The 19392-nt window shown below is 33.4% G+C and overlaps 1 protein-coding gene across 1 annotated transcript in view; it reads right to left on the bottom strand.

The window, feature by feature from the left end:
- LOC106471184 (LIM/homeobox protein Lhx1-like) overlaps nt 1–19392 on the bottom strand; it is a 121465-nt gene that overhangs the window by 96436 nt on the left and 5637 nt on the right. The window contains exon 2 of the mRNA XM_022402205.1: nt 10883–11088. Coding sequence (XP_022257913.1) covers nt 10883–11088 — 206 coding nt within the window. The remainder of the gene's footprint in view (nt 1–10882; nt 11089–19392) is intronic.

A 19392-nucleotide genomic window follows, 5' to 3' on the forward strand; every position in this document is an offset into this window, starting at 1 on the left:
ATGTTTGGTGTGACAGGGATTCGAACCCGCGACCCTCAGATTGCGAGTCGAGCGCCTTAACTACCTGCCCATGCCGGGCCCTATTCTATTAGTTAATACTAGTTGCGCCAAAAAAACCCAAAAACTATCATGTTTCTAACCATTGCTATAAGTTGTTCACTTAACGTACGAAAAAAATATTAAACTTATGGATTATTTTACTGGTGTAATCTGTAGTAAATCTGTTATTATATCAAGTGCTTTTGTTATCCACAAGTGCGTTACTATCAATGACTGATTTAATAAATCTAACGACTTCTGTATTCAGGGCTTTTCATGGCCTGGTGGCTAGAGCGCTCAAGTCACAACCTGTGAAACACAAGATTAAAACCCTTGCCTTAACATGTTCGCTCTTTCAGCTGTGGGGGCGTTATAAGTTACGGTCAGTCTCACTATTCCTTGATTCACACCAGTTCATGAGTTGGCGGCTGCTGCTGCCGTCCTTTGCCGTTCTTCTGCTCGACAGTTCAAAATTATGGACAGCGGCAGGTAGCCGTAGTAGCTTTGCCATAAACAAACAAATCTCGTGAGCGTTAACCTTAAACGCATGCGTTCATTCATCACCTCTATGATCAGTATGTACTCAGCTAAAACTGTTCAGTTTACACTAGTTAGATTGACGATAATCGGATACCAGTTATGTTTACACAAAATCGATATTGCCATAGTGGTGTGCTAATATTTTTACCTTTAAACGACCCAACAAATTGGCTTAGGATGTTGGACGGAACAACGTATTAAGTTGTAGTTTAGACGATTGCGATTACAGTTTATTGGCTTGAGGATAACCTAGTACCGTTACATTAGACAAAATCGATAACGCTATATACATGTTTCATAATTTTTAAACCTGGTTTCATTCTTCAATATTCTAGATGCTGGTAAACTATAAATGATACGTGAAGTGCGTGAACGTATTGAAGAATTTACTTTGCCAAAGTATTTCGTTCTCAGACTAGGTAAAACATCTGAAGAATGTTTTTCCAAAGATGGTTGTATGTCTGTTCCATCACAGACAGGTGCCATTTAGTTATGGCGTCAACATTACCGGAAAATTACAGCTGCATGGTGCTGATATCCACTGTCTGTTTCATCACAGACGGATATGAGCTTGTGTTAATGTCCACTTTGTGCTTCGTCTCGAGCAGATGACAGCTGGTGTTAATGTCTACTGTCTACTTCATCACGAGTAGGTAGGAGATAGCTCTAATTTTGAACGCCTGTTTCATAACGTTCAGTCCACTGTCTGTCTCACTATGAGCTGGTGGCACTTAGTATTGAAACCCACTGTCTGTTTCATCAGGGGATGGTGAGCATTGGTGTTAATGTTCATTGTCTGTGTCACCACAGACACGTGGCAGCTGATGTTAAAGTCGAAACAGACGGCGTTGGAGGTAGGTTACAGCTATGCGTACTACAATAGTAGATACCGAAGACATTCCTCATGCAGTGATTGTACAACGACTTACCTTTTGAGATTGGAAATAAGAAAATAAATCCAGTCTGTCTCTTACACTCCTGAATACAATATTAAATTAGATACATAAAAGTATACATTAGCTTTCATGTGGCACTTTATTTGAAAATGATTTGAATCATCAACTATAACAGGAATCCTTAGGTTAAAAGGATTTGAAACGTTAACATCATATTTGTTTGTAGTATTAGACTGCATTACAGATTAATCGGCACAACAGTGAACAACTGTTGACTGGTTATGAGGGCAACAAATGATCTGTTGCCCGAAATCACCATTCAATAATCGTTTTATTCTGCTCCCCTCCTCTGTTATCAGTTTCAATAAAATCAGATTAATAAGTGTTGTTACATAGTATATTTAACTTACATTCCCGGCCCCACAAGCAATTATTAAAATTAACATTTCACTGAAGGTTTTAATCTCATTTTAAGAACCAATAATAGATTAACAAGATTTAGAAATTGTTTAATTTTCAAAACATGACAGCCAATTGTCATGTAATCATACCAATAAATGTACAAAGTACGCACATATTTAACTTCAGCTCAAAATTTGCTTAAAATGCTTGCGATATTTCCAATGATGTTTGTAAATTGGGCCTAAACGATTCAGCATGTTATCACTGTGCTGCCAAAAAATTGTCGTCTCCACAGTTATTATACGACTGCACGACAGAATAGTTTGTGTTATTAGACAGTATAAAGGCACAACAGTGACAACAGATTAGCTTGTGTTATTAGACGACATAAAGATTAGCTTTTGTTATTAGACGGCACAACAGATTGTCTTATGTTATTAGACGGCGCAACAGTTCTGGTGTTAGACGACACAACAGGTTAGTTTATGGTATTGGGCGGCAAAGTTTACAGTTCAGCTTATGTTATTAAACGGCACAACAGATTAGTTTGTGGTATTAGACACCACATCAGATTAGTTTATAGTATTAGGCGGCACAGTTAACAGTTCAACTTATGTTATTAAACGGCACAACAGATTAGTTTCTGGTATTAGACACCACATCAGATTAAGTTGTGTTCGCAAAGAGTACATCAGATTAGTTTATAGTATTAGGCGGCACAGTTAACAGTTCAACTTATGTTATTAAACGGCACAACAGATTAGTTTCTGGTATTAGACACCATGTCAGATTAAGTTGTGTTCGCAAAGAGTACATCAGATTAGTTTATAGTATTAGGCGGCACAGTTAACAGTTCAACTTATGTTATTAGACGGCACATCAGATTAATTTATGTTTGAGTTATTAGACGGCACAACATTTCAGCTTATGGCATTAGGCACCATAATAGAATATGCTTTAGTATAAACGGCACAACAGATTAATTTATGGTATAAACGATACAATGGATTATGTTGTGGTATATAGACGATATTGAGCAGATTAGTTTTGGTATCAGACAGAAAAACAAATTCTAGAACAGTAACAGACGGAAAAAGAATTAGTGCTTAGTGGGATTATTAGTCACCTTCAATAATACACATCAGTTTACCTTAAACCCACCACACATAATCTTAAAATGTGACAACTATTCTTCCTCAAATAGGCTGCAGATAATACAGGAGACAAAGGTGGCAAAGGGAGTAGAAGGCTGAGAACATCGATTTGAACATTTATTGTTGGTAATTTGTGTTCAGACACATTGTGCCACTGTATATTAAAACTAAACTTATGAGTTGTTCCAGCCCTGATGACAGTAACTTTGTCACCGAAACTAGTCGGCTAAGACAACTAATAAATACTTCCTCTTTCATTGTGGCAAAAAAAAAGAAAAGAAATCGCTTTTGTTTGTATTTTTTACTTTTGATAGCCGTTGTTTATGTTGGAACTTAGATTTATTTATTAGCTTGAGTGTAACTTGCCCCCCCCCCCAATGTCACAGCGGTATGTCTACGGACGTACAACGCTAGAATCCGGGTTTCGATACCCATGATGGGCAGAGCACAGATAGCTCATTGTGTAGCTTTGTGCTTGATTACAAACAAAGAGTGTAAGTTTGACTAACTTTTTGAGGTAAGATTTTTATTGAATTGGTAATGTATGCTTGTTCATTGACCTTGTGAGGTAGGTTGATTTATTGATATGGTCATGTGGTTTTGTTTACTGACCTTGTGTTACAGACTTCTTTATATATCTTCTAACCTAGTTTTGTTTACTGACCTTGTGTTACAGACTTCTTTATACATCTTCTAACCTAGTTTTGTTTATTGACCTTGTGAAGATTTTATTTTGATTATGTGACTAGTGGCGCATAAAATATTGTGTATCTTTGTATTCTATGTAACCATTCCTTTGTCTGTATTGTTTGAAATGACTATGGTTCAAACACATATATGTTTCTTTCGATGTTGTCAAGGTAGAGAATTGGTTTTTAGATTCTCTATTTAACGTTTACTCGTTTGGACATCAGTTTACTCTTAAGACATCAGTCAATACCACCGACCATGTAATGAAGAATGTGGGGAACATCTCTCCTAATGCGGGTAAATAACGAAGAGAGAGGGCTCCTTCTAACTGTTGGGCCCGTATAATTATTAGGCTTCAACAGGATACAAAGTGTCTGACAAATCAAAGTAAAGTATGTACGACCGACCATTGTAGGTGACGTAATTCTATAGCGACCTTCCGCACGCTAGATTGGTTTTTGTCTTTCTTGAGCAACACATAATAGTGTTGTAGAAAATCACGTGAGAAAATTATAAAAATTTGGCCTCAAGGGTCCCTGAGGTGATGCCATCGGCTAAGCATAAAAAAAAAATCAAACTCCCAGACTTCACGGGAGCTTTTAGTACAAGATTTAAAACTCTTTCCACGCTAAGCTACAGGAACCATAAAACAAGGTAGCCCGGTTGAGAACTTGTCCCGGGAACATCTGCCTCGTGGGCAGAAACATATATCAGGCTGCATTCCAAGTTGCTACCGGTGCTAGATGGTGGAAAGGAAAGGTAATACTAATGCAATCGGGAAGAAATAATGTTGTTGTTTCATCACTGTAAGATTTCCCTTCACAATTACCTATCTATTTATCTGTCTACCTGTCTACTTCTTCGCATGATATCTGAATTTCTGGTGCTTATGCATATTTTATTTCAAATAAGCATGTTTCTTATGAATTTAGAACGATTATATATTTTGTTTCTGTGGCTTGGTAGAATTGAAATAATTGTTGTTACACAGTCAGCACATGCCAACAATGTGCTACAATATACAAGGCGTTAAAACCTTTGAAACAAATTACTGTTGTTGGTACAGGTGTACATGTTAATGACGGAAATAGTCCAAACAATACTGAATGTTAAGCATTAATATATATGTTCACACATAACACGATCACATAGTTGTGATATTAGAATGTAAATTAATAAAGTTTTCTCTTGTTTGGGTCACCTACCGGAAATTTGTTGGCTCACTTGTTGTTGTTGTTTTTTTGTGTGTTAATGCTAGATTGCACGTAGCTAGTCTAGTCTTTAATGCTAAATGTGACATTCACAAGAGCAAACTCACTAAGTCGAAGTACTTTGCATAAAACAATATCATATGAACAACCGTAAACGTGAAATAAAAACTTTTCATATTCTTCCAAAACAAATAAAACTTTCTCGATAATCTTAAGCACAAATGTAGAACAAACTGGGACATAACATTTAATGTATTTAATTATAATATTAAAAAAAACTCTAAACTAATCGGATTTCTATTTTGCTTTTAATGTAACTAAAAATGGTATTGGTAAGTGACAGAGAATCCTGAACAGAACATATACTTGTACAAATAATGAGGTTTCAGCACAACAGTATAATACAAGCAGCAAAATAGTATTAGCATTTAAGAACACTAGCAAAAAAATAGTATTAGCATTTAAGAATACTAGCAACAAAATAATATTAGCTTTTAAGATTACAAGCAACAAAATAATATTAACATCTAAGAATATTGGGAACAAAATAATATTAGCTTTTAAAAATACAAGCAACAAAGTGATATTAACATCTAAGAATACTAGCAACAAAATAATACTAGCTTTTAAGAATACAAGCAGCAAAATAATGTTAACATCTAAGAATATTGGCAACAAAATATAAGTAACGATAAAATATTTCAAGAAACAAAATAATAGCAATAATAAAATGATAGTAGCAACAGAGAACATTAGCATAAAAAAACAATAAATTTATATATTAATAATAATATTGAATTATTACAACTATAGAAGGAATGCTATGAGCAAAATAATATCAGAAATAAATTATCGAAACAACTTAAACAGTAAATTAGTACTAGCATTGAAAGTCCATTAACAACAAAATACATATTAATAACGTTTAAGAAAAAGTAAAATGATACAAGAAACAAATTAGTATAGTATTATCGAAAGAGCATTCATTGTAAATGGATGCGAGCGTAAGTACATTAATAATAATAATAATATATACATATCTATATATTAATATTCAAACAACACTAATAACAAAATAACAGAAGCATTTATACATTGAAGTTTGAAAAAATGTAAAAAGTCTGCCCGGTAGGTGAACGGTAAGTTTACACACACTTACAATCACAAAACAAAATACTGAGAGTAACAAAAAATAAAGAAACTTAAAGCATTCAAGATTTCAGTTCACGTTATGGATCCATTACTAATAATATAAAATTCTTTTATTTAGTTGTACAGCTATTTTGTTATACAAAATGTGTATGATAAATGAATAAATATTTTGCTATGGTGTTTTTAGCAATTACAAGCTCTAAAACACCGCTATTTCGATGGAGATGAATGCACCAAAGTAGACTGTTGATTGTATTTAATAAGATTAAGACGTATAAATATTTATAATAAAAAATTATCCGTATTAATACTGCATTTCCTTCGAAGCGATAGATTCAGAAATATGATTATTTCATTGAACTTTGAAAATAAAATAAGAAATTTTATGACGTACGAAACAACGATCAATCATTGCCGCAGAATCTTTAAGAGTCAGAGAACGAGAAAAGCAACAACAACAACAACAACAAAAGCAGAAATCAATTTTGAAGTTGTTGATCACAAAACTGCCACAATCATTGCAAAAAAAAACAAACTTAATTCCAAATGTTTTCAAATGTTGTTACTTTCTTTATTTTTGAAATGTTCTGAAAAGAAATCAGTTCCATTTGAATTTGAATTTTCTTCAACTAAATGCATTTCTACCTTTTTTTGCGTTATTTCCTGCATATAAACATACTTTTCATCATGTCAAATTAAAAATCGTTAATTTTTAAAACCCATTCCACACTTTCTTTTAAGATATATTATACGATACGCTCCTCACGTTTCCTACACTCACGGACAGTAACTAAAGTTATGCTATACTGAATATTCATGTGTTTAAATGTATTTATATATAGAAATATCTACATAAATTATCATCTAAACTACTATTTACTATTTGAAAATATGACATACCACTATCAAGTATATAACGTATGACTAAAGTTTATATACTTCTATGTAATTGTATATTTTACGTATGTATAATCTAAGCACCTGCCATATAGATAAACTTCTAAAACACGAGTCACGTAGCTGAGTACGTCAACAGTCAAGCTGGTTTGATTTACGTAAAAAAATACGTAGCTTCCGGTATAGAAAGGTTCTTCTGCGGAAGCCTGACTCTTCGAATGCAAATGCCCATGTCAACGAGCTGAAGCCCAACGTTTTCTTGTTGCCCAAACACTATTATTACAACACACTTAACTTGATTATCTTCTGCAATTAGTAATCATTTGTAGGGTGTAAACTATAATTACCAGTCTTTAAGTTTCTAAAGAGTTGGAACTTAGGCTCTCACTATACTTTGAGAAGTCCCTACCAGCATGGGCGTCCGCAGGATATATTACAGAGGGGAGTCGAATGACAAAATGATATCAAAGATATAACTAGGGAAACGCAGCAAAATTTATAATCCAGGAGGGACAGGAGTGCCCCCTTGTCCGTCCCTAGCTGACGCCCATTTCTACAAGATGGTCTCCCCGATTTACATTCGTATGATTTTTACAATAGTAACATCTCATTATTCCATTAGTTTCTGCCTTTGTTATTCTCTGTCACAGTTTAATTGCTGCACAAGAGTTTTCAAATGTTCATTGTTCTGTTTATAATTAAATAAATTAAAAGACTGAACCGTACAATACAAGAGCATTTCGCTCTTTTTAGGTCTTCCTATGAAGTTAAACATTGCAGCCCCGTTTTAGTATTTGCTAATGCTCAGTTTTAACCTTGATTTCGGGTAGGGCGTAACCTAAAAGTTTCCTTGCCGGACTGCGAAACAAGGTGCCCAAAGTTTGAGGTTTAGGTGCATTACAAAAGTAACAGACTATACCATGATTCGGTTCAGTATCAGACAAAGTTATTGTGGCAGCGGTTACTGCTGGCTGGCTGCCGTCCCTTCTTCTGATCAACAGCTCAAAATCAGCCCACATGCGCATAATGTACAACTCAGGTTCAAAATTCCAGTTCCAATTTCTTTGTATTCTGTTACAAATTATTTCAGAATAGTTACACAGACACTATACCACGTTAGAGCCACGGGCGGAAGCCTGCTGAAGTGACTAAACAATTCAGAACTTCGTTAACGACATAATCCCTAAAAGTGCATAAAACCGCAGGGGATCATTTTAAAACATATCCCATAATGCATCAAATGAGCAATACATTTCTCAGCCTTGCACCCGTGGCTTAAATATTAGTTATTCAAATTATTCAACCCCTGATATTAACCCCAAAATATATTATGTAAGACGAGTAATGTATTAAAAGTACAAAACATGTTTTAATAAAAATCAGAAACTTTCAAAAACGATATGTAAGAGATATCGATGTGGGTCAGAGGTAAGTTTACGGAGTTACAACGCTAAAATCTGGGGTTCGATTCCATGCGGTAGACAGAGCACACATGGCCCATTGTTTAGTTCTGCGTTAAAAGAAAATAACGTAAGATATATAAATCCGAAACATCATTACCATATTACAATTGGTAAGAAGATGCACTGTTCTAAAGTGTTTTGTTATAAGAATGTTTCACATTGGTGTAACTCAAATGTTCAGCTCTTTGTCAGTAATTTGAAAATTTTACCACTGCAAAGTAAAGCTATATACATTTAACAAAACAGAAAAAAAACTTGAGTTGTTGTTGTGCTGGATTCAATATAGAAATTACGTTTCCTGTGAATGAGAACTATCAGTACTTTGTTCATTGTCCTCTTGTGAGTTGGCGGTAAGTTTTCGGACTAATAAAGCTAAATCTGGGGTTTGATTCCCCGCGGTGAAGAGAGCGCAGATAGTCCATTGTGTATATTTGCGCTAAAAGCTTCAACAACAACAACTTTGTTTGTTCTAATATAAAGCCTTGAATATCACAGTAGTAAAGAACCACAAAGGCTCGAGGCGCTCATCAAAATTCGATAGTTGAAACTCCAGTGATGATGTTAGTGGTGATTTAAACTTCAAGGTTTTATTTTACGTCTCCTTCGCTAAATGTGACGGGTTATATTGACCGGTGAGTTAAATATCTACACGACAGTCTAACTTGTTATTATGTGAAGGGTAATGGGTTCTCTGCACGAAAATGGATAGACAAGTATACCTCTCTAAAATATAACCTCACAGTCTTCAAAACAACTAATGCGAAATATAGGGGTTTGTTATAGTATATAAACATTAGTATTTATACCACAAAAAAGAACACCTTACCATCAGTCTAGGGTTCTGTTAGTTTATTTCTTGTTAGGCCCTGTATTTTACTCTATGTATTAACGTAATAGATATTTCAAATAATTTATACGTATCTCTTTGTTTTACTTTTTCCTTTTTTTTTTACTTTACTTATGTTCACGTGTCTTGTATTCCAAATTGGGTATTAATACGTTTTCTTCATTTTGTACGTCGATTTCTTTATCGTTCGAAGTTAAACATATTTATTGAATTAGTGTTTCACCTACTACATCTGAAAATTTAGAATTAGGCGAGATGTTTATGTTCTGATTAATATATTAAAACATTTATAATGAAGTTATTAATGCCACACTATTGAAGTTTTACTGTACTTATTCGGACCTTTAAAATTGTAGACTATGTACCATTTTCTTCTGTATCTTTCCATAAAAGAATACACTTGGCGTGATAGATTTGTGGAGGACGGACAGATGCCGCGAAGTTGGATGATTGCTGTTTTTGAATCAACTGATGAAAAATAAACGTGAGTGAGAGATTAAGAGAGGAAGAGAACAATTGATTATGTTTCCGGAAAGGATGAAGTTAAAAAGAAGACACTTAAAATAAGTATATATATGTAACACCGAAAAAGTGCCAGTTTGAGAGGAGAGAAATAAAACAACTTATTGTCATGAGATTAAATCACGAGCTTGTCAAAGAAAAAAATGTGTTAGAAACAACACAATTCGTGTTCTGTGAAACACAAGTCTGGTATTTGAATGTCACCTACAGAAGTTCAAGTTAGAAGCAACACAATCATTCTGGTCTAATAAAACAGAACACAAAAACTTGTTGGCTGGTGTACAATTTTGTGTTGAATTTTATACAATCTACACATAATCGATCTTATTAGTAAGTAAAGGCATGTATTTAATAGCATATACTACAGCTCAAATACTACACAAAAACCTTTTTTTTTAAATCCCCTCAAATGAAGATTGATATTCGTTTCTGTCATAAGTTATCTCCGAATGATTCAAACCAGAACTCGTTAAAAATGTGGCTTCACAACACAACAATGTATTAAAATAAACCAAACTTTGAACTGAAACTCTCATTCTTGTATTGTCGAAGACATACAAAAAACGTCTATTTGTCTCATTATAACAATCAATAGTGTTACAGTTCAGGCAATTCTATGTTTGGAGAACATAAATGTTCTTTGTTGTGAAATAACATAATCGTTGTTCTAATTTACATAACACCTTTTTTGCAGTGTAGAGACACGAGATTAAATCATGAGATTGGATAATGAGTTTTCATTAAGATAAATCTTAAGAGACACAAGATTAAACCATAATTTGACAGGGAGAAGACTTAGAGATAAAGGATTAAATCATGTACTTGTCAAGGATAAAACTTAGAGGCACAGGATTAAATCACGAATTTGTCTAGCCTCCACTGTTTAAAAAAGATAAAAAATCACACACATAGAAAAAAAAGATAATTTTTTAGATTTATCATATTCTGATTTAATTTGGAAGAAAAAGAAAAATCATGTTTCAAGATTTGTAAAGTACTTTTGCATTTACGTGAAAGATAAAACAAAAATATCACTTAATGTTTAAAGATTTCCTACAGAAAATTTCACCTTGATTATGTCGACTATTCAGATAGTCCTCCTTACAAATGAAACACTTCTCGTCCAGAACATACAACTCTTCTCCCGTTGACAGCTGTTTCCTACAAACCATGCAGGTGAAGCATTTTAAATGAAAGACCTTGTTGCGAGCTCTTCGAACTAGATCTGTGGGGGATATCCCCTGACTGCAGCCAGCACACTTGGTTCCAAATCGTCTAGAAAAAGAAAGCACTAAGCATTATTGGAAAACAATTTACATGTGTGAAATATATAACACTAAAATCGTGAATATTTACGAAATATGAAAAGAACGGTTGCACAAATTTTACATCTAGTATCCACAGAAAGTAAGAAATTAAGTAATCCAATTTCGCAAAAGTTGGCTCAAAAATTATATTTTACGAGTCGAGCCATACTGTTATAATGTTTTGAATACCAAACTTTTGCTTACACATAGAAGAGAATAGTACACACACACACACACACACATATATATAGAGAGAGACATTTCATTTTCACTTTTCTAATAGTAGTAGGCTTTGACCTAGGCACCTCTATTTTTATTATGCTGCTTACGTACGTAATTGACCATCATGGGGGTTGGAATGCCAGTTTCAGGAGATACATTTTAGTTACCACCCAGGGTGTTCCGGTTGTAGTAACTGTTTCTTTTTGTTTTTGTTATTGTTGTTGTTTTTATAGTATTTCCTTAAGAGTGACTATGTATGTTAATTTTGTTCAGACGCTATTTGCAATAGGCTCTGTCCTTTTGTTTTGTAAAATGAGAGGTTAACATTCAAAATTGTCTGGTAATAAATAATAAATAAATACATGAATACAGTTAAAACATCAAAAATTTGAAATCGTGCAATAACGGATCTACAGATATTTGAACAAAACGTCTATTATTTTGCTTATGATACTTATAAATTCAAACATAAGCTTTACGCAGACGTATTGCTCATATCGCACCATAAAAGGAGCCTAAAGTATTAAAGGACCATACATATTCCTTTAGCATTTCAGGTTGCATACTAAAGGATCCGAGGTTCGAGACGTAAGGCCACTGAATACGCTTAGTATTTGCTACTTTGGCTGCATAATAAGAGTGATAGTCAATCTCGTTAGTCGGATCAAAGAGCCGGACAAAACCCTTGTGGTCAGTTGTTCAAAGCTAGAGCAGCTATATTTGACTCTATCCTGGCCGTTTATCTGATTTGAATGTACAGTGGCGTTCAGATTTAACATCCCAGTTTCATTATCCTTTTATATATATGATTCGAATGTTTATCAGAAACACTGAAATACAGATAACACTCCTGTTTTATTAATTCCCAGGTATGTCTGCTTTAAACTAGATGTTATAATTGCATTGTACTTTTACTTTACTTAACTTCAGAATACTACTTTTTTTGACTACTTTACAATAGAGTAACATTTTACGATTGGAAATTCTGGTTCTATTATTTGTTTGGTCAGTGAGAAAGCCAGTAATGTAGGGATGTTATTCTTTATGTAAAGTCGAGACGGCTCAGTCTGCTATGGGATCATTAGCCGGATCAAGTGATATATCCATTTCATCCCTATCTTGTATCGTTCTTTTTTTTCAAGTTCAGTAGCTAGGCCTACATAGCATTTTTTTAACGATAAATTTGTTTCTAAGCGTTGTTTGTTTACTTTTTTTTATAAGATGGCGTAAGTGGGTTACTAGGTTATAAAGTGCATTTTAAAGCTTTATAAATTTTGCATAGAATAATAATTCAATAGGTAGTCAAATATCGTGATAAAATCATAGTTCCTTCTAGAACTCGATAGACACTGGGCCTGTTGAAAAAAGATGATCATGAATGAAAATAAGAATTCTCGGTTTTGGTTATCCACCTGTTTTAGACTTTGGGATGCTCTGGATAGCTGAAAAGCGTCATATACACCGGAAGATAGAGTGAGTTTGCCAGGTAGCTCTTCATATCTAGCTTCTGATGATCTGTAGAGAAGAAAATTCATATGACTTTTGTATTGCTTTAATATGAACGTCCGTGCAAACCCTACATAGAAAGTGTTAGCGCACTTTCCGATACTTTTGCACATCAATAATATTGTCAAACTTTTCATACAAAAAACATGGCTTTTGTTTTTTTATCCGTTACGTTGTCTCGCTTGTCAACATAAGATTTTGTAACCTCCACGCAAACTTGCGTATTTATCACATTACTTCATATGACGCTTTATTTATGAATAAATACTACATGTTTATCAAGAACTTTAGATAATTTTTGTGCGTTGTGTAATTTCTAAAGCTTTAAGTGAGTGGGTCAACATTGTTGTTTAAACCCAGCACAGTTTATAAAACTAAAGTGCAGTAAGTAGAGCTGGTGAGCCTAGACACAGATTGTAAGATACCAGAGTGTGCTATCTCCATTGTGAATGACAATACTAATGGTTCAAATCCAATAACTTTCAAAGACCAGTTGATTTTTCTATCAAGAGACTGAGAGGCTTAGAATAAAGCGTTATTGTTCAACTTCGAATCGGTTTAATAGAATCTCTCTGCTTCCGCCCTCTTTGGCAGAAGATGCAAAGCCTCTCCATTATCTTCTTCGCACCTTTGCAAGAACGTCTTCATCTTGGAATAAAATCATAAAAATCCGGATAAGAGCAGACTGGTGCTGGACGTAAGGCGACAAAAGAGTGTAATCTACGTGGACTATCAACGAAATCCGCTTAAAGGAATCTCGCACACAGGATACGGAAAGTAGAGAATAAGTAGAATCAGGATATCTAGTAATATCATGATATTAACCACATGGCTAAGCGACGTACAACTTCAATTATGTATTTCTAATAGTGGTTTGATTAGTAACATATTACATCTATGAAAGACCTATAATTCTAAGTGAGACATTGCCTCTTAAAGAAGACACATGCATATATCAGCTCGACTTAACCTTCAATAATTATTGCATGTAACGAAGAAATGCGAAGACCTTACGAGCTTCTTGGACTGCAGGTGCTTTATAAGAATTACATTGAAATCCAACTCTTCAATAAGAGGAACCCAGAAATAGGTGTAGGTGTTTTTGACAAACTGTATTCTTTTTTAGTCCATTAGTACCAAATTAGAGATAGCCCTTTTGTACCGTATAAGCGACTTACTATTACTTTTTGAGTTATAAAAATATACGTAAACCGTAAATGTATTGCTTTATCATTACTCTCTATTTGACTTACATTAGTTGTTTGACTTTTGTTTTATCATTACTTTCTCTCTTTGACTTACTCTGGCTGTTTGACTTTTGTTTTATCATAACCCTCCCCTTGACTTACACTTGCTGTTTGACTGCTGCTTTGACTGACTGGTGTGATTATTTTAATCAGTACAAATACTCAGTATTATCTTTTTTTCTTTATTAACATAATGGAACTTAGGAACCAAATGAAATTAGCTAATAATTATTTAGTTTTAAGCTGAACAAGAACTCTTTTAGAACCACTCCACATTAAAATCATCGAACTACAAATTAAAAACAGAAAGATATAATTGATAGAAAATATATGTGAGTGTTGGCTTTATTTGTTCTCGTTTAATCATGGAGTAGAAAACAAACTATTATTGGATAATTATCTTGACTGACCATTTGAATTTACTTTAGTTTGATGTATTAACACCGCTGAATAAGAAAACCGGCATTATTAAAGAAAATGGTTTGTTAAACCCTCGCTAGAGTCATTTATAGCGTAAATAATTAATTCATTTTCAAACAGTAAGGTACACTCAAATAATATAAAGTGTTTAAAGAAATAACATCAATAAAATTTAATTGATGTAGCTGAGATCAAAAGATAATAAAATCACACACGCAAAAAACAACAACAAAAAACACATTAATGAAGCATTCACTTATATATTGACTGGCTCATTGAAACTATACGTTCAAATATATTATACAAACTTCGCATTTCAAAATACAAAATATTGTAACAAAGTACAGTTCTATAAATGAAATAATACTTGTGATAGACTATGAGCTAAATAAGTTTAAGTTGTAAAATAAGTCATAGAAACAGTTATTTTACAACCAGGTTATAATAGAAGAAATTGTCTGTATATCTGTGCCCTCGATGTTTAACGTACACCGTATTAGTTTTATTTTCGCGTATACTTGATCAAAGTGTAACTGTCCCTATGCCATATCAGTTGTGAAAAATCGGGAATGACCCTTAAAGAGATAAAAGTCTGACCGTCAGTTGAATCTGGTTTTATCCTAGTCCCGCACAAGGCAAGTCACCTTTCAGTTCTGTCTCTAATTAGCTACAGATAGATAATCGTATCAAAACCATATTACTAAGGTTGTATAGTCTTAAGTTGAGGAATCACAGTAGCCTCTAGGCTCTTAACTGTGGTCCCTTCACAACTTGCTACATCCGCAAAATCGGATAAGTATTTATCGAACGTTAGGTGAGAAAACAAGTGATGACCATTTTACGACAAAACCAATGACATCGACATGTCTTACAAAACTGGATACCTCTTGCTCCAATCTCGATTGTTTTCTGTAAAGAATTCCAAGGTATTTTATGCGTACTGATTTTCACCAGGGAATATCAGAGGTGCGTTAATATATGTTAATTTAAATTTACACTGCAATTAACTAATGTTGTTTTTTGCATGTGTTCAGTGGAATTAGAATAAACATGTTTATATAGCCTTTCTCATTTGTAATACGCGTAGTGCACTATTGAATCGAATTATAAGTAAAATTATGCTTAATAAGCGTACACTTATCTAACTTCACAAGCAATAATGACACTATACAGGTCACCACAATTTACTTAAAAGCTAAATCAAATAATTTTAATCGCAACGTAAATAATTTTAATACAATTGAATTAAAAACAGCAATGAAGCTATTTAAATGATCGCTCCAAAAATCAAAACAATCATAATAAAAAGTTTAAGCACGTATATTTAAATAATGATTTAATAATAATCAAAATAATACTACAAAAGTTAAACCAAAACGTTCAAATACTTTGACTTTATGGCCATTATCCAAATATTCTGGTAAAATAATCACCAAAAATATCATAATTATGTATGAATTGTTTAGTAGTAGGTGGTTTTAAAAGTTGGTCGAAATAAGTATTTATTCCGAAAGGCAGATGAAAAACTTTTTATTTTCATTAACTGTTATGAGTTTATTTTATAATTACTGTATACCAGTAACACAACTAACCACGCAGAGCAATCTGTTCAGACAATGCTTATTACAAACCTCATCTCACTGTGCCTTTATCTTAGTGAAACCTCTATATTCATGTAAAACATATTATAGAATGTATTATAATTTAAGTTCATGTTAAAAGTATTGGAGAATATATAATTTGCTATGCTTTGAAAGATTATTATTTCACACACTAGCAACATTTCTCTAGCTTTTGAAGACTATAAGAACTTACAGGTACAACTGCTTGAAGCTCTAGTTTCTGACTCCAACCCTCTAAATGATTTCAGCACTCCAATATCATAAGTGCCACACAAACCCAACACACGCGCATATTTACATAAGTATACATATAATATAATTATTCTCAGATTAAGAATCAAACAAAGACTATACGTTATTTATAATTTAAAACTGTTAGCAAAGCGTGATCATGATTACTATTAATATTTTTAAACGGATACAACTATCCATAAATTGTAATCTTCTCAAAAGTATGTCAGTTATTTTTAGATATATACCTCTATCTATGTCAATGGACAGTCTTTTCCATTGCAATTTTCGTGTCAAAAGCGAATGCATTTCTTTGATTTTTTAAATATTAAGCCTCAAAATGAACTGATAAATCACAAAACGACTTAGCTACTAAATATGATTTGAATATATTTTTTCAAGCACTTCAGTTTGCGCTGTAGATAAACTATGCATCAACCAATTCCGAAGCTCTATCTATCAATTGTCTGAGCTGTATTTTCCAAGCCCCCGTAAAAAGAACGCAAAAGGAAAGGCACTATTACTCGAACAGTGGGCAACATTAACAAAAGGCACGTCATAACTGCATATTTATGAAACTGATCAGCACTTATACATCAGCTACCATGGCAGTCATTTGTATGCATACCTGACTCTTGCATAAAATCTATGTGAACTATATATACATATGAAAATCGTCATTATAAATAGAAAAATGTATAATATAAAGATCCAAAAATTTACTGCTTTTCATTCAACTCAATAAAATACACACATAAAATAATTCAACCAAATAATACCATGAATGTGTCTGTTAATACTACAATTTGTTACCTTCTGATGATTTATATATTTTATATTCAGCAGAATACAGTTTACTAGACTCACGTGTATGGTTTTATATACAATGAAATATTGAAATCCAATCAAATTGTTTTAGAAGTTCTACGGCATGGTCATCTGGTAAAAACAGTATGAACGGAAATGCGATATTTACTAAAGCATTTGACATGCATACAGTGCATTATGAACGGAAAGGTGATGTTTACTAAAGCATTTGACATGCATACAGTGCATTATGAACGGAAAGGTGATGTTTACTAAAACATCAATGCACTGCATGCATGTCAATGAACGGAAAGGTGATGTTTACTAAAGTATTTGACATGCATGCAGTGCATTATGAACGGAAAGGTGATGTTTACTAAAGCATCTGACATGCATACAGTGGTTTCGATTTGAAAGTTGATATCGTTCGTTTTTTGTTGTTGTTTTGTTAATAACTGCACAACTATACAATAGAATATCTGTGCTGTGCCCACCACGGGTAATGAAACGATATTTTTAACTTTAGAAGCCTTCAGGCTTATCGCTGATCCATTGGGTGGGTGCGAGGGGGGAAGGGGTGTTATTCATCTACTGAAAAGGTAATATTGCTGGCTGACATGGTTCAAAGTTTCGATTATATATTCATTAAGGACGTACCAACAAAACCAAGTATGTAGGCTATAAAACACACCATATTAGTAGAAACACCTGTACTACATGGGAAAAATAATAATAAAAAAAACACTCTATTCATTAGGCACGTTAAAAGGGGGGGGGGTGGAGTAAGTGGTTGTCCATGTGTTAAAATAATACATATTATAACGCATCTTTTTACTGCCCAGAGTTGATTTTCGTAGTTGTCCAAAAGAATAGTTGTCTAAAACAATTATTGCATTAAATCAGTACACTCTTTTACTAGAAATAAGCGACCACTAACTTCAGGAAACTAGGTTAAATTGTTTTTCATGTCCATTGTTTCGGCTTATGCCTTATTAGAGATACATTAGTACACATACACATAAACGATAATGGTGTAGTACTAAAACTTAATCAATTAAATTAAAATCTTTAAGAAAAAATATAAAGTTGCTCGAGAATGTAGATGGAGACTGGAGAGGAATGGCATTGTTGAGACAACACTGCCTTTATCAGTTAAAAATACCACATTAACATGCGCAACAAACATGAAAATCAAAGTACTTCATTCTTCTCTTGAATGTTTAGTTTTGTGTCGTTAGAGTGCATTATATTTAAAATGTTAGATGTTTAAAGATGGTTCACTTAAAGTCTGTGAGGTGACGACACCAAAGCACCACCAACAATATGTTAATTGTGACACCACTGTTCATATCACGCGCTGTTTTTAATGCTGTATGTACTATCATGATATTTTGTAACTTTAATAGTAGTGTATAGCTTTTCAATATTACAAACATGGGCTGTTCAGAGTTTATCTACATCCATATTCACATCTGTCGGCGCGCCGTTAAAGTAGTATTACAGCAAAATCATATTTGTATACATATGATATTTGTATAGACATTTTAAACTTCACTTTAAATAACATAAACTCAGTTGTACATAAGTTTTATAAAATCAAGAAACACAAAAGAAAGATAGATAAGCCAGTTATATCTTATTAACAATATACAGTTTAACTCTTAATTCTCTTGTTAATTTCTTTAACAACCGGTATATTTGTTGTTATCGTACTGCATACACTTATGAAGTCTATATACGTAATTTGGACTTACATCCCCCTGTAGTAACTAGATAAAAGAAAATATCTAAATTAGCTATTTCACGAATGTTAAATACTAAACATTTTACGTTAGTTCTGGTATTGTTTTTAACTGTTATGAAGCTCCTCACTGATGTAGAAAGTTTTTCGGTAACCAGATGTCATCGGTATTTTAACATTATTTTGCAACAGTGCTTCATTATTCTTTAAAGTTTTATATTTTCTCGTTTGTTTTGTTCGTTTTTTGGATTTCGCGCAAAGCTACACGAGGGCTATCTGCGCTAGCCGTCCCTAAATTAGCAGTGTAAGACTAGAGGGAAGGCAGCTAGTTATCACCACCCACCGCCAACTCTTGGGCTACTCTTTTACCAACGAATAGTGAGATTGACCGCCACATTATAACGCCCCTGCTAGTTTTGCTGGATACATGCCATTATCATAAAGCTATCTTTTAAAAGGGTAAACTAATCTGTATG

The sequence above is a fragment of the Limulus polyphemus genome, unplaced genomic scaffold (genome assembly GCF_000517525.1).
Source record: "Limulus polyphemus unplaced genomic scaffold, Limulus_polyphemus-2.1.2 Scaffold4, whole genome shotgun sequence".
NCBI lineage: Eukaryota > Metazoa > Arthropoda > Merostomata > Xiphosura > Limulidae > Limulus > Limulus polyphemus.